The 17,143-nt window shown below is 45.0% G+C and overlaps 2 protein-coding genes across 2 annotated transcripts; one reads left to right on the plus strand and one right to left on the minus strand.

The window, feature by feature from the left end:
• The first annotated feature begins 3,436 nt into the window (after positions 1-3,436).
• On the plus strand, positions 3,437-5,482 carry timm13 (translocase of inner mitochondrial membrane 13 homolog (yeast)). The gene is made up of 3 exons (XM_018728139.2): positions 3,437-3,646; positions 3,985-4,053; positions 4,684-5,482. The coding sequence occupies exons 1-3, from the start codon at positions 3,527-3,529 to the stop codon at positions 4,780-4,782; spliced, it is 288 nt and encodes a 95-aa protein (XP_018583655.1). The 5' UTR covers positions 3,437-3,526; the 3' UTR covers positions 4,783-5,482.
• Positions 5,482-15,164, minus strand: tmprss9 (transmembrane serine protease 9). Its single transcript, XM_029254815.1, has 15 exons — positions 15,026-15,164; positions 14,712-14,839; positions 14,520-14,587; positions 14,091-14,266; positions 13,925-13,966; positions 13,719-13,832; positions 12,667-12,832; positions 12,290-12,564; positions 11,896-12,038; positions 9,555-9,810; positions 9,218-9,331; positions 8,638-8,806; positions 7,923-8,188; positions 7,446-7,582; positions 5,482-7,135 (listed from the first exon to the last, which is right to left on the minus strand). The coding sequence occupies exons 1-15, from the start codon at positions 15,162-15,164 to the stop codon at positions 6,974-6,976; spliced, it is 2,355 nt and encodes a 784-aa protein (XP_029110648.1). The 3' UTR covers positions 5,482-6,973.
• Between the last annotated feature and the right edge of the window lie 1,979 nt (positions 15,165-17,143).

A 17,143-nucleotide genomic window follows, 5' to 3' on the forward strand; every position in this document is an offset into this window, starting at 1 on the left:
TAAATGTAATGTTAAACCCTAAAAAAAGAGCACGCAATACACACACAATAGCAAAAAAAAAATAATAATAAGGTGGGTTCTACTTGGCGGTGTAGTGGCTGAAGAGAGTGTTTTCCTGTGGAGTTTTATGGGGTAAATCTCTGGTTTGTTTTCCAGCTCAGGACAAGCAGCCTCGGTGACCTGCAGCGCAGCGAGCAGAGCTGGTAGCGGTGCTCTTTCGCCACCTGCTGTCTAGAAAGGCCCTCCTAAAGGGCCCTCGGGAGCCCTCAGATGCACCGTCCTCCAGTGGAGCTCCTGCTCTTCTTCTCGGAGAAGGACTTACGGTGCCTTTTCCATCCCAAGGACCCCAGTAAGGGTAGCCAGCTTACAGTGGGCATTCTGATGCACACCAACTCTCTGGGTCATCTGAATACCTTACTGGGAGTACTGAATGTTTCATACCCTAATCATCATAATATATTAGAAAAGTTTCATTCTGGTTTCCGCACTCACACATGTTGTTAATAATATTCCCATTTCCTCTGATGCTGGTGTCATACTTCAGTTGTTATGTTACTAGACTTGAATGCTGTGTTTGATACTGCTCACCATAGTGTCCTAGTGAATAGGCTTCAAACCCTGGTTGGACTAAGGGACACCATCCTGAAAACTCTAGAACAGGAAACCTGTGATCAACTATCTGAATTCCTCACCCAAAACCCTCTCCTCAAAAGATATCAGTGTGGATTCAAATGGGGACATTCCACCGAGACAGCGCTCCTGGCAGTGTCTGATGCTCTCCAGGCAGCTAGAGCGGCCTCCCTCTCCTTGGTCCTCATCCTCCTCGACCTGTCTGCAGCATTCGACACTGTCAACCACCACATTCTGCTCTCCTTTCTTGGTCAGCTTGGAATCAAAGGAACTGCACTGAATGGTTTGAGTCCTACCTATCAGACAGATCCGATCAAGTGGTTTGGCAAGGCTCCTGTTCCTCTCCTCTACCTCTCTCAACTGGTGTCCCACAGGGCTCAGCACTTGGCCCTCTGCTCTTCTCAGTCTATTTCGCTTCCCTCGGCCCTGTCATAGCCTCCCATGGATTTAAATACCACTGTTACGCTGATGATACTCAGCTCCTCCTCTACTTTCCACCTGGAGCATCAGACATTTCCACACACATTGCTGCCTGCCTATCGGACAACTCTGCATGGATGTCTGATCACCACTTACAAGTCATCCTCTCTAAAACAGAGATCCTACACCTCCCAGCTGGCCTGTCTTCCTGTCACGACCTCTCGATCAAACTGGACAATTCACTCATTTTGCCTACCTCCTCGGCTAGGAGTCTGGGAGTGATGATTGACTCAAGTCCGTCTTTCTCTCAGCACATCGAAGCCACAACCCAAACCTGCACATACAGCCTGCATAACATCCACAGGATCCATCCTTACCATCACTACTGACTCTGCCCAACTACTTGTCCAGGCCATGGTGACATGCCATCTGGACTCTGCAACTCTCTCCTATCTGGCCTTCCTGCTACTGCCATCAAACCTCTACAGCCGATATAGAACGCTGCTGCATGAGCTGCGTTTCACTTGCCGAAGCGTTCGCATGCATCTCCTCTACTCGTCTCTCTGCATTAGCTTCCTATAGGTGCCTGAATCAAATTTAAGACCCTGGTTATGACCTGCAAATACATCAGTGGAATTGCTCCCAGATATCTACAGGACTTGATCATCCGCTACACCTTAACAAGGCGGCTTTGCTCTTCTACTTCTGCCCGCTTTGTGGTCCCACACATGAAAGGAAAAGCACAAAGATTCTCGGTTCTGGCTCCGATGTGGTGGAACAACCTCCCCCTCTCACTCAGAACTGCTGAATCTCTGTCCCCATTTAAAAAGGATCTTAAAAGGATCTTATAGCTCACCTTTTCCGGACTGACTTCACCCATGATCTCTTAAGTTCATGCACTATAACTGAGATCATGCCTATTAAACAACAGATAAACCTTCACACAGCTCCTCATGTAATGTAATGTAAATGTTTATTTAGAGAAAGAATAAATTATCATTATCTGGAATGTGATTAGGAATTGTCGATATTTGGATAATGCTTTATGCAGCTAATCGTGTGATGTACATTACGTCATATGATGGAAAGTAACAAATTAACTGTACTTTAGAATTACGCATCTGCATCGAAGTCTCCCTGCTAATGTAATGAACATAATGTATTTTTTGATGGACATCACTTTGGAGAAAAGTATTTGCTAAATGAATAAAGGTAATAAATGTATGTAAATGTAACTTCACCTCCGTCCTTCTCATCTATGGTTCAATAAGGTGTGCCTCAGGGTTCTGTGTTGGGTCCATTAATGTTCTCACTCTATATGTTATCGCTGGGTGATATTATTCACAAATGTAATGTAAGTTTCCACTCAGATGCTGATGACACTCAGCTATATGATTCATTTAAGAGGGATGACCCATCACATATTTTGTCTTTAGCAAATGGTTTTACCAATATAAAATTATGGATGAGTAATCATTTTTTATTTCCGAATGCCAGTAAAACAGAAGTACTTGAGGTGGGTAGTGATGCTGAAAAATTTGACAGAATCACACCAATCTTTACCACCAATGGTATAAGCCTCAAGCATACAGATTGTGTTAAGGATTTGGGTGTTTTGTTGGATGGAGAGCTGTCATTTGTGTCTCATGATATTACACTGAGTAGGTTGTGCTTCCTTCAGTTGAGAAGCACAGCTAAATTAAGGTGATTTTTATCTAGGCAAGATGCTGAGAAATTGGTCCATGCTTTTGTTTAATATATATAGGCTATTGTAATAGTTTTTTTAAAATTTTTTATCAGGCTGTCTGTACCAGACTGTATCCAGGCTACAGCTGGTACAAAATGCTGCTGCGAGAATTCTTACTAGAACTAGAAGTACGACCATATAAGCAGCAAAGGGGAAATGGGGCAAAGAAACACATAAATGTGTATTTGCCAGCAGTTTAAACACGTGGGTCCTATGCGTGAATTTGAAGGTGTCCAGAGCACTTGTAAACTCTGTGCCACCGTACCGATCCTCGATAATTATAAGAAATGCCTATTATGAATATTACTAAAAAATTAATAATTATGATGAGAAGGTAAGGTAGCAAAGATTATGATAATAAATTATAGGACATCATTTAATTTTCTCATTCATTGAAAAGGATTTTTAAAATGTTGCTTTTCCGTTTCATTTGCTTGAATGACTTACGGAAACATTCATTTATTCATTCATTTGCTTGAATGATTTAAATATGGGTTCAGTTCACGTCCTCGCAGATCCTCGAAACATTCCACGATAGGCGATACTGTCTAATTCCTTTACTAGGCTTTATGAACACAACAAACTACACTTCCCAGTGTACCCTACACCAGGAAGTCGCATATCCACTTCCGGCGCTTCTCAAGGGCATAGAGCGGGTTTCTGCTGGTGTGCCTGGCCTCACGTGTTAGGCACTCGTTCGAAAGGCATTTTTATTTTAACTTTACGAATATGGATAGTTTTGGTTCGGATTTCTCGTCCGGCGCTGGTTCCGGTAAAATGGACACGGGGAGCATAATGGAGCAGGTCAAAGTGCAGATTGCGGTGGCGAACGCACAAGAGCTGCTGCAGGCGAGTATCTGACTGACGTGATGAGCGGCTCCGGCTTTGGAAACGGCGCCTCAGAGTCACACAGTTCTGTCGGCGGGTTGCCTCCTTCCCTTCCTTCACCTTGACCTTCCCCTCCACTCTCCGTCTCCCTTTTCCCCGCCTTGGTGCTTCTGACATGGCGGCACATTTGTCGCTGGAATGAATGAGTCGATACAAGCCGCTCCGGCGCAGTTTTCAGTCAGTCAGTGAGTGACTCAGTGACCCGTCGCGCGCACTGACTCTCTCCCTCTCTCTCTCTCTCTCTCTCTCTCTCTCTCTCTCTCTCTCTCTCTCTCTCTCTCTCTCTGTTTGTGCCACAGAGGATGACGGACAAGTGCTTCAAGAAGTGCATCGGCAAACCCGGAGGAACCCTGGACAACTCTGAACAGGTGTGACTCGAGTCCTGCTACTACTCTCTGTATCACTGAACTTTGTTGTTCCAGCACATTGAACATGAGCTGCCATCGGCATCGAGGGAACTTAGCTGGTGTACACAGTACAGTATTAGCTCAGCACTACAGTGACTTGGTTTCTTTTACCCTGCTTTACCCTGCCGGTTCAGCTGAATTCAAGGTACTGTCGCGCAACATGCCCGCGACGAGACTGGAGCCCACAGCAGAGCGCTGGCCGCCGCCTCGCACTTTAACGCCCAAGATGGGTGCCGCTGTACGCCAGCGCGGGCAGTGGGGGGCGCGCTAGTTAGAGCTGTGCTCTCGCATTGAAAGGGCCCGGGTTTGAATGGCTGCTCTTGCTGTAGTATCTTTGATTGCGGTACCCCGATCTGATGGCTTAAACCAAAAAAAAAAAAAAACCCTGGTGTATAAATGGATCATTGTAGGGAGTCTAGTACATAAACTTAACATTGTAAGTCACCTTGAACAAAGACAAAATATGTCTAAATAGGCTAAATAATAGTAATTAATAATAATGATACCAGAGATGATATAATTATACCAAGATGGTTCTTTTTGCTTGGCATCACTTGCTGCCGTTTCCCTAACTTGATTTTTGTGTGGTAGAAATGCATTGCTATGTGCATGGATCGATATATGGATGCGTGGAACACCGTGTCCCGAGCCTACAATTCCAGACTGCAGAAGGAGAGGGCGCGGATTTGAGGACCTCCTTCCTCCGCTTCGGTGCTTTTCGATCCCGCGTGCAGAAGGAAGACCCAAGTTCCAAGCACACGTGCTTGGCACAGTAACAGACGAGGCTGCTGGACCTGCGCTCTGCTGTCAGAGATGTCAACTGCAGGCTTTTGTGATTCGTTGTCCTTTACTGATTTTTCATAGAATGGACGTTATTAATCAATACAGGAAAAAACTTTGTGTTGAAAGAACTGTTAAAAACAAAAAAAAAAAAAAATCGACAACTTGAAAATGGCTCTCTCTAGTGCATCGGCGTGCTCTGTCATTTTCTAAAAACGTAATGCTCTGTGCTTCCTGTATAGTCCTCATTTACTTGTCATGGGCTGTTAATTCATAAAATCTCCCTTATGACGGAGAAAGAGTCTGCCGCGTTCTGCAACTTAAGTTCATTAATTGTGATAATGTTGGAAAAAGCTCTTCTCCACATTTTATACCGAGATGCTCTTCAATAACGAAACCTCATTGTTAGTCTTGCTGTTTTAACTGTCACACAAGTACTGGTCACATTAATGGGTTGGCTTTTAGTATGTACCAATTATTTTTTTAATTTGAGCCAAAACAAGTCGCAATAACATTTATCAGTCAAACTGTACAGTGGCCATTGCTGGGCAGGTATTTGAGGGGTTGAGGTGTTCGGTTGTTCGCCGAGCTTGGCATTTAGGTTGCACCTCGACTGGTGATGAAACATTTGCAACCTAAATGCCAAGCTCGGCGAACAACCGAACATCTCAACCATCAGCCCGAGCTACAGAGACCACCAATATTCTCTATGATTTGAGGGTTTATTTGACATCTGGTATAGCATTTGGTCAAACAAGTGCATTTTGGTGACAATAGAATATGTGTCCTTTCATTAAATGGCTATGAAAGCTCTTTTCATAGGATTTCAACTGTAGTTTGAAAGGAGACTCAGTTAAGGTGCTGCTCATGTGAGAACAGTGTGTAAGTACAATATCCTGGCTGAGTTTTTGTTTTTGGAGAACTGCCTTATAGTTTATAAAGCACTAAGAATGCGTCTGTCACATGCTGAGACCAGTGCACATACTTTATTCTGTAGAAAGCACACGTATACTGGAACAAAGTGCTGCACACCGATAGTTGTACCGGTCAAGACCATATGTATGTGTAGCTCACAGTAAATGGGAAAAATAGGTACTGTATACATATGACTTGTGTGGTAAATTTTTTTTTTTTATACCAGGAGAGGTACAAATGATAGTGCAGTGGTCTTAGACAAGGCTCATCCTTTTCGTAGGCACTTATAAAGCCTACCATGTCTGAGTCAGTGTTTAATGAATTGGAAATTTTGCCCATTTCTTGAATTCATTATTATTCATTTGTAGGTATAGTTTTATAGAGATGTTCCAAATATGCTGGTGCATATGTTCTAATAAAATGTTCATATAGGCTATGTGATCATCACAAAACACTACATTTGAATGTAAGGCATACATTAGGCTTTTGAGCAATAATGTAAAGTTCATAAATGGAAATCACTCATTTTGTGGAAAATGTAGAAAGTTGTCAACGAACCCTTTTTTTCCTCAGTATGATATTTAGGGCTCTCAACATTCTTCTCTTATCTCCCGACTCTACGTAAATACTTAAGGTCAGTTAAAATTCCAGCAGCCACGGGGGTTGTCAGAAGCTGGACTGAACTAGTTGGGTGTCTCCTGTTAAGAGTGGACATCCGTTCTCTGTAATGTACACCTTCACTTTTCCTGTCAAAAATAGAACATTTTTGTGTTCTCTAGTAATCATGCAGATTTACCACACAGACAGGAAGTGCAGAGCTTTTGCCGTTTTAATATTTACCGTAACATGCACACACGTGGAACAGTGACACGTCGATGTACAGGTTGAAGAAAAAGGCACAGGTGGTCAGAATGATGAACAAGAGTTTTACAATATAGGATGCCTCTGGAGGTAAGATGGTGCTGTCAAAGACATGTTCATGTAACATCTCCTTTACAGCACTGTACACACTATTGTACTTAATTTTAACATACAGCTCAATAAATATTAAAATAAATACAAGTCATATGATGCAAATTTGCCTGTGCAGGCAAAGAGGTTGACAGCGTTGTCTTATTTCCACGGGTGGTGGGGAGTGCACGTGGTGTTGGTGTCATGGGTGGAGTGGGATGTGAAATGGACGACGTTAGAAAGGCAGGTGCTGGGATATCCACTCTCTAATGGCAGTGACTCGCACGTAAACCCCAGGGAAGCCAGTCCGTCCACATCCACGACCCCAGCTGGTGACCCCGGCAATAAACCAGCGGCCTGACGGTTCCTGGCACATCAGAGGTCCCCCAGAGTCTCCCTGCAGCAAAGCAGCAGCGTGTTCAGGGTAAGTCGGTGGAATTCAAAGCTAACTGGAGCCTTGCAGGAGATGAGAGCCGGAATGTATCGTTGTAATGACATTTTCCATACAAACCCTTGAACATCATTTACAAAGAACGTTTAAATGAAACCGCTAAAGCGGGAAGCCGAGCTTCTCGTTAATTCGATGGAACGTATCAGGACGGAAAGACCGTCCATTACCCAAAGCGACCCAGAACATCAACACTTAATACCAACAAACACAAAGAGGCTCCTGCTAAAGCCTTTCAGATGTATGCCGGATTTCTTACCATGCACGTGTCTCTGCCACCTTCCATGAACCCTGCACACAGCATGTTGGGAGTTAGCCCGTTGCCATAGGCTTGCTGGCACTCGGGCTGATCGATGATCTCGAGTTGGGCTTTCTGCAGGAGGTTGGTCAGCGTTCCTAGGTGAGGAACACGTTCCATCATGATTACCTTGCGAAGGAACGCGATGTACCACGTTGCTTGTAGAACATCGAAAGCGGGTAACAAACTTAAGCTGTAGACTGTAAATGAGCTGTAGTTGCTTTGCATGTCATATTTCAAGCAGCCGAGTCAAATTTATACAAAGCGTTTGTCCATGCCAAGACATAAAAAGGTGTTGACCTTTGAACCGAATCCCGATTCTTTTTGTGTGTGCGTTTTTTTTTTTTTTTTTTTTTTTTTTGTGACTAATGCAGATGATGTATTTGTTAATTTTACTTCTGTTGGAGGTCATCTGGCTACAGTGGTCAGTTCACTTACCCCCTTCCTTGAAAGAACCCCAGCCGCCAATGTAGCAATCTGCTGTCTTCAGGAAGCTGTGCACGGGGGAGGGGAGGCAGACCGACCGAATGGTGTAGGACTGTGGCGCTGGGACTGATAGCTCCAGCAGGGCAACGTCAAGGTCCATATTGGTGCTGTTGTAGCCCGGGTGTAGGATGACCCTCTGGATGGGTATGACCAAAGCGCCTACACCCGAGCGGATCACGGAGCCCAGGCTGACGGTCCAGCCACCAGGGTTGGGATCGCTGTATGTTAAGCAGAGCAGAATCCGTTTTGCTGTGGACGTACACCACGAGTCTCGCGGCAACGTCGGCGCAATTTGCGCTCGATCGGTCGGTCGGTGTGACGGAAACACTGCATCAAGCCTGCCAGGGCTATTGAGATGCTGTCCTGTGGCACCAAGCCCAGGGTCTAGTTCTCCTAGCTGGGCAGAGAACCATCCAACTCCAGCTACTCACTCAACTGAATGCATTTTATTATCCTTTCTGACCTCTCGGTTGTGCAAAGAGCTCGACTGCAGGAGCGCAGCCGAACAGCCCCGAATCGTGTGTTGCGTTGCGTAGCGATGGACGGTTTTTTGCGTCAGCGTAAGACGTCTATTTTGGCATGCGTGCGGCTCACGGTGAAATGCAGGCAGAGCGGCGCAGCAGTGTGGGGTGGAGGTGCGGGTGCAGGCAGCCAGTGGCCCATGTACCTAAGGAAGCAGTGGGCCGCCGTCAGGAGCCACTTGCAGTGTATGAGTGTGGCTCCGCAGCGGTGGGAGCGCTGGTGCTGCAGGCTGCCCATCCATGGGAACTCACCCCTCCGTGCCGCCACGCCGCCCACGATCCTCTGGGGCCCCACCGCCGGTCGACTCCCACAGTCTGCGGAGAGGGCCCCGCGGGGCCGCGGGCTGTCAGTCACTCGAAATGACAGCGTTGATTGTGTGATGGATCCAGGATGGTCGCCTAACAATCTTGAACCTTCTTAACAGTCTGCTATTTCGCTGCTGAAATACTTACTGCCTTACAGTCATGTGAAACATGCGTACAAACCCTGGAAATCTGTCGTTTTAAACATGTTAAGATGTGGATTTGAGGTTTTTCTTTTTTCTTTTTGTAAATCGGATCAATGGGCTAAATGATGTTATAAATGAAACTGGAAATCTGTACATTGTAATTATTTGTTCAACAGAACTGAAAAGCAGCGCAATACTCTAGGTGGAAAAAGATCACACCTCTTTTCGTCATCATCACATGTGCGGGGTTGTGAGAATAGGCAAGTTACACACTTACCGCAGTTCATCTCATCAGCTTTGTTTGCACAGTCGATGACCCCGTCACACTCAGGGTTGACCTTGCCCACGCATACACCCGCACCGCAATGGAAGTTACCGCTACAGTTTATGGCTACAAAAAAAACACAAGACAGGTCTTTATAAAAGTCACAAAATATGACAAAACATATTTAACTATCAGTAGGAAGAAAATTGAGCATTTACTGCGATTCAAGTCCTGGAAATCGGTCTTTAAAGTTGATCGTTTCAGAACTGCAGTTCTGAGCTCAGGAACGAATGTGTAACTGACTCATGAGTGAATGTTTAATATTCATTCATGGATGATATTCATTAACCTGGAACGGGACTTGCGGTGAAAATCCTGGCGGAGCGGTCTTTGGCCGGCGTAGTCATGGGCGTAGCAGGTGCTACCGGCGCCGGAGGACCCAGGCTGGGCGAAGTGTGGATGAGGATCCAACTCCGCAGCCTCGTGACACGCGAGTACACCCCAGGCTTGTTGACCATAGCACAGCCCACTCCCCAGCTCACCACTCCCGCCAAGAAGAAGCGTCCAGGGGCATCCTCGCAAACCAAGGGGCCTCCGGAGTCCCCCTGCAGCCCAACGACACGCAGTCCTTGAACACAACGACCGCAGGAAACGTGACTGCAGCACAACATCCATTCACGAGCTGAAATTTGAAGGTTTTACTTAAACACCTTGTTGTAGTCGAGGTGCCTATGGACCAACACCGATTCAGGTTTGTACCACCCAAATATATTGTATTAACTGTTCCACAGAAAGGGCTTACAAGGTTTAGGAGGGAAGTAGGGGAAGCTTCAACTCCCTCCCCGCTCCTTTAGACTGGTTTGCAGGTACAATGTGTTGCTGAGAACTGTTCTGTCAAACTCAAATTTAGAGATTAATGACTAAGTCTTAAAGGTAAATTCATGTTTTCCATGGAAATGTTTGTTCTCCTAAAGCCTTTCTCATATATGGAGTACAAATTTCCTCATAACTTCAAACTCTCATAAATGAAGCCTCTGTTATAGGAAGTCTGTACTTCCCTACGATGATCTACGAGTGCACCGAGGTGCTGTGTGTCATCTAGTGCTCAGCAAGGCACAGAGCGTAATGGTAATGGATCACGTTACATTCCTTCATTTAGCTCATGTTTTTCTTCAAAGCAACTTACAGTGTTAAGCTACACAGTTATTTACCAAATTATACAGCTGGATAATTTTTTGTAGGAGCAATTTTAGGGTAAGTACCTTGCTCAAGGGTACTACAGCTGGAGGTGAGACTCAACCCTGTGACCTCTGGGGCCAAAGGCAACAGCGCTAACCACTATGCTACCAGCTGTCCCTACAACCACACCAAAATGCCCAAGAGGTTTTTTTGTTTTCCTTTCCTCAGCTGTCATTGCACTTACTTGCCACCTCTATTGTCCATTACTGTATTTTTCTAAACTCGTATCTACTGTTTGGAGCTCCACGTCACTCCGCTGGAAGGAATGCTCTAGAATAATTAACTGTTCATCCATATCCCACGTTTATACAGGCTTCCTTTGTGTAACACATTTATTTCTATAAATCAGTTCCTGGGAGAATTTTCCTAAAACAAATTTAACTGCCATTCATTGAAATGGGAAAAATATTGTGCTCCTGAGTAGCAAACAGTTCAGATTTTTCAAAAAAAAAAAAAGAAAAAAAAAAATTAAATTCCTTTATTTTAAACACAGAGAAAATGTAACGAAAAACCTAGTACAGAAAATGAGAACGCTGTAAGAAACAGCTGGCTAAAGACCCTTGGGGTACTGGGCTTATGCATCGGCCTCCTCACTGCACCGTCTCCCCTCAGGTTTGAATCTGAAGTCTCTTTTTAAATTTTAGTACTTTTTTTTTTTTAAAACCTTTTTTGCTTTAGGGCTCATTATGACTAATGATAGTTTTACACAATGGCAAAAAAAGATTTGTGAGTGAAGGTTGCAAGCACATGAGAGGCAGACTTATGATTTGAGGCCTTTCAGCAATCAAAAAAAATGCCTGGTTAAAGGTCTTAGTCCACCTGCCAGCTTGAGACTGTTATATCAACTGTATCAGTTATTGAAGAAAACACACTTTCACAAAGACAGTTTGGCTGTTAAATACCTTCCATGTTGGATTCAGTTTCCATCGGTCTCTTCAATCACAGTGTACGCTACTTCACAGTTTACACGAGAGAGTAAAAATATCAGTACAAGTGGTTCCAGTGCTTTTTCTCCAGCAATTGGTAAATTACTTTTTGTTCTATAAGTCTTTTACAACAGTGCTTACAGTAGAATTTGAAAATCCAATTCACTGACTATGTATTGCCAGTTCAATGCCTGCAAACAAGAGACCGTGGACTCCTGGGACTGGCTGCCTGTCCATCAGCTGCCCACGACAGGACACGGACACACACATTCACTCATAGAGCTATGTAGTTAAGGATTTTAGGGCCTCCAGTTCACCTGTAATCTGCATACATCAACACGTGAAGTGTATATGAAAAATGGAACAGCTTGGATTGCTTGGTAGTTTTTGTAACCAAAAAAGCCACGTGTAAGAAGTATGAGAGGGGAAACGGCATAAGGTAATTGTTTAATCCAGGGAAACATGGTGTACATACATAGTACATGAGTGCGTAAGCTCTTGATATCATGCAAGCAGAGGCCTCACCTGACAGGCATCCACCTTTCCCTGCAGAAAGCCAGCGCACAGCATGTTGTTGGTGATGGCTCCTTTGTACACAGCGGTCCCGTTGCACACGCCCAAGTCAATGATCTTCACCACCGCTTTCTGAAGAGCAGATGGCAGCTCGACTGCCCGTGGAAACACAAAAAAAAAAAAAAAAAAAAAAAACCAACAGCTGAATCAATGGAGGTCTTCAGAAATGGGATGAAATTACAGTTGTGACATTACAAAAATGCACATAAAAGAGTAAAATATGAGTTATTACAGGACTTTTTGGCAACAGGATGGATGTAAATGTCTTCAGATCAGGCCTTGAAAATAAATATACATACATACATATACAGACACACAAATTCTTCAACACCCAGCTCACACTCACAGCTGAACTGATGGAGAGCCCCCCACCCAGACACTACACACTCCTGGCCCTGGCTGAAGATGTGGGAGGGGGAGGGCAGGCAGATGGGCTGAATGTAAGGGCCGAAGGTGAGGGCGGTTTCCAGCTCCAGCACGGACACGTCGCTGTCGGTGGTCTCCGGGTCATAATTCGGCGACACAATGACGGTTGTGATGTTAATGAGCCTGGACTCCGTCTCTGTCCCGCTCAACAGAGTGGCCCCCACCAGGGCAGTCCAGTCCTTTGGGTCATTGTCTCTACACCAAGGGGGGAATTACGGTAAAAACATAAAACTTAGCTTAAGTGTTACAGAATTATGCATGCTGTATAGTTTGGAAAGAATTTATTCAGCCATTTACCTTTCAAAGCAGTGGGCAGCACTGACCAGCCATTTCTCATTGACTATGGAAGCCCCGCAGGCGTGCTGGCCACGAAGCCTCAAACTGACCTGCCACGGCAGCTCCCCTCCACGGGTGTCCACGCCGCCCACCACACGGCTGCTCATGGCAGGACGTGTTCCGCAGTCTGCGGAGGACAGCCAGGTAGGGGGGGGGGGAAACCCAACAGGTAATGCAGTCCAACATGTTACTGCACAGATTATGCATCGCCAACCTGTGGCTGAATGACTCACTGACTCTCAAAAAGGACCATTACACTTCTTGCATACTATCTGGTCCTAATTTGCTCCTGAAAATGGGCCGAATATCAAAAATCGGGATCATGAAATCACTCGGTCCGTTATTTCCTGTAGCAGAACAATTCCAGTTCATTTCGAGCGCATCCCAGCTTTACCCCAAAATCGTCCTAAATGATGAAGGAAAAAGTAGGATAACACATTGAAATAGAGTCAACAGCAAGTAGTAACATTATTTATAAAATAAATATAGTTTCTTAAAGCAAATATCACAGCGGTGTGCATGGACTTGCCTTGAGAAAGAGGAAGGCTACGTGTCACATTTAAATAAATTAATAATTAGTAAATTAAAACACAACCGTGCAGAACAGAAGAACCAGAAATGTAGGCATGATTCTAGACCGTAGAGTGCCAGAATGCAACTGAGAGCGTGGGTACACATTTCCCACAATGCACTGTGTCTCAGTATCTCGCACAGTTTTTAAATGTGGTCCCAGTTTATTGTGCTGGACTGGATGTTCCAGACAAGATAAGCGAAACTACTACTTTACTGGTCAGGGTTCTTAATAAGTGATGAACTGGACATCGTAAGACTGAAGAACAGGGGATAAGCGATTTGAAAACGACGACAAGGGTTAAACCAAACTACATCAGAATAAAGTTACATTCAATTTACCTTCGCTGCGTTTCCCTACAAACATCGTTTCAGATTTTTGTAACAAATATATATCTCCTTGTCTGCTTTGGCCGGATGGCACTACTCTCATAGATACTCACTGCAGTGAGACTCATCAGAAGCATCAGCACAGTCCTGCAGGAAGTCGCACTCAGGGTTGGGTTTTGTGATGCACTGCCCGTTGTCACAAGGAAAAGTATTCTCCGGACAGGTGGCTGTAGGGACGAAGCCGAAAGGTTGGATGTGTTTTAAGAGGACCCTGGCGCTCCACATGCTATCGAGGATGAGATTGCATTTTGCATCCTACCTTCTCTATTTCCAATATTATAGAACGACTTCCCACTGGCCCCTGTGTATTGAAAAGAGATGGAATACACTTATATATGTGCAACAATTCATGGCCTCCTCAACGCAAGGCTTCGTGGCAGAAACGATACTGCTGAACCCGACAGCGTTGTTCATATTAAAAGTACCGTGCAAAATGATAGCGCTGATCTCCCCAAATTGTGGAATCACCAGGGTACGCCCATTGAAGAAAGAATCTAGGCCTGCTCTCATGACATCCTGGATGAAGTCAGCAGAGTACTTCTCTGCCTTGGACATCTTGAAGGTCAGCGTGATGGCTGCCATCACATTGTCATTGACATTCCTAGAAGGCGGCAGAGAGAAAGGCGGGAATGGTGTGACATTTAGTGGCAAGTCATGAATTAGCAACAACAGTAATAATGAAGAGTTTGTGAAAAGAAGCATTTGTACAGAATGTACTCCTCCGGAACACATACACTGAGAAAGATCCAATTCTTTTTCCCCAGATATGAATTAAAAAGGCGTAGATGATCAGAATGACTGCGATTGAAGAAATGTGATTTTTTTTTAATCCAATATTAATTAAATTTACTTACCCATACATTACAATGTTACTGCTCACAAAATGTTCTGCTACAGTTGAAGCCAGAAAAACATGTTTGATCTGTAAAAGTATAAAATTCATATAATTTTTTTCCCCCCATCATTGTAGACCTAGGGTCAAATAGATCTCGGTAAAAGAAGTGAATCTGGAGACAAACTTGGTGTAGAAACCTCTCTGGTCATACCTTTGTGTTCAGCACGTTGGAGAGCAATATGGGAAACGCAGCCGTCTGATCTTGCAGACTGGAATTATATTTGAGTCCTTTCAACTCAACGGTCTCCATGAAATTGTATTCCTCTTGCTTTAGGTATGCTGAAAAGAGAACACGAACTCAACGTGGTTCCCCTGAATAATATAGCCAGACGGTCAGCACCGTCGCATTTGATTTACGCCATAAGACGCAGCTGAAGTAAACCTGTTGGAAGTTCGGTTGGGACGGACACAGTGGGTGCAGTCTGTTTGTCAAGGGCAAACGTGAGCCGGCAGAAAGCAGTTTACCAATCAAGAGTCCCGCAAACAGCCCAATGATGAGGAAGATGAAGAAGAAAGCCAGGGCAATGCTCTTGCAGCACATGGAGGAGCAGGTAGGAGATGATCGATTCCGTGCTGCACCCTCCGCATCCTTCTTCGCCTCCATTGCTCCTGAAGAAGTGCGCCGCGCTCCGCCTCTGCCGACACACAAGATGTTACGTGTTAATTTGCGTTATACGAACACAAATTAAGTTCTCTCTAACCGTACCTCACCGAGCGTTTGTCCTGGAATACAGTAATGCACTTTTTCGGGTAGATATTACAGGCAATGGTGGTACCGCAGCCTTTACACAATGAGCTATTTATGAAGATCGCCATGAGCATGTATTGATGTATCAGTGTAACAATTTTTAATTATTAGAAGCCATTCAGAAACGCACACCTTGGGCGATGTTTCCAGTACATTCGAGTCCAAGGACGCAACACATGAACCTCCAACAATCTTCTGCACACCTGCCAGAGCTTTGATGACACTGGATTGTTTTACACGCAACAGCAGTAAAGCGGCTGCTCTCTGCAAAGCTGCGGAAGACAAATGGAAACAGACATCGATTCTACTGTCCCACAGTCTAAACTGGATTCATTACACAAATAGCCTACTGTAAGTGTGAGAGCGAACAACACTTGCACTGCGTCTACCCCGGAACATCTGGGTGTCTGAGCTGAAAGTTCTTCTTGCAAATTATCAGCAGATCAGACAAGCGAAGATGACCCGAACAGGTGAGCGGTCGTGAACGACGAGGACGTACGAGAAGCGGGTCCGGTAAGAATTGCGAACCAGAAGCTGCAGGATAAGAGACGGATCGCGAGGCCAGTCGACGAACACGAAAATTGCAAATGGCTCACATCGCAGATGTAAACAAGTTTTTTTAAAGTTAGTGGGACCGGGGCGTTGAACAAAAGATTCACTTTGCAGGTTTGGAGATACTCAGCTTTATTTTCCTCTTACAAATAACACGGGAGTGCAATAAATGCGCGAAACAAGAAACTAAGAGCCGATAAGCAACCCATCTGCAAAAGGGTACTGTGACTTGGGACAGTGTGTAAAAAGGGGCGTAAAATGTAGCTGGAAAACACAGTATAGCTGCGCAGTAGAGGATGACGACCCAGAAACGGAAGCCCTCGGTGAGAAAAGCGGAGCGACTCATTTCCATATTTCGAGAGCAGCCTTCGGGCCGCAGGAGCTTAACAAAGCTGGAATTGCGTCTCCCCGAGCTTTTCGATATTCATCGCGATGATACAGGCAACATTTCCCAGTATCGGTACCATGTTCCACTGGGTTCAACAAGTTTCGAGCTCCAAAATGCATCAACACTTGGCAAATGTCTACTTTGCAAATAAAAACGAAATGACACCATCAACAGGAGTCAGGGTAGAGTAATGTACTGTGTGTGTGTGTGTGTGTTCGCATCAAAGATCTCACCCTTTCTGAAGCCGTTTCGTGACCTCCTCCGAGATGCGCAGGGACGAGTCGCAGGAGGAAACACCGGCGGCTCTATTATGCGCTCAGGCAGCCGGTGGGTGTGTAGAGGTTCCAGGTAACCCCCCCCCCAGCATATCCCGTTGCACATCCAACACCTCCTCGCTCTTTCCGGGGAACAAAGGACTGTGCACAAGGGAAACGGAGCAACTCGCTCTAGTACGGTATCAACACGGGATGCTTTTTACTGCCATTTTACATAAGTAGGTGAGTGTGGCCCCAACCCAAGGGCCAATATCAGAGAGAAAAACTTCTTGAGCATCTTGCATCACTCAAGTGAAGCCATTCTGGATTATTGGGAAGCTGAAGCCAATAAATGGACAGCTAAAGCACAGGTTTCTTCTTTCACTCCAAACAAGAGCCCAGATGCTTATTTACATGTGTAATGGATTCTGTTCTGCAAGTTTCATGGTAAACCCTGCATTTTTATTTACACAGGGCTGGACTGTACACACCTAACTGGCTGAAAAAGCAAGGATTTAGTGGATTTGAAAAGATGGAAACCAGTTTTTTCATGGAAAACTGGTCACATCAGCATAAATGGAACACAGTGCTGAAGAGCCTTTGAGAAATATGGAACACCTGTAGCAGTTGGAACATTGTGT

This window comes from Scleropages formosus, chromosome 9 (genome assembly GCF_900964775.1).
Source record: "Scleropages formosus chromosome 9, fSclFor1.1, whole genome shotgun sequence".
Classification (NCBI taxonomy): domain Eukaryota; kingdom Metazoa; phylum Chordata; class Actinopteri; order Osteoglossiformes; family Osteoglossidae; genus Scleropages; species Scleropages formosus.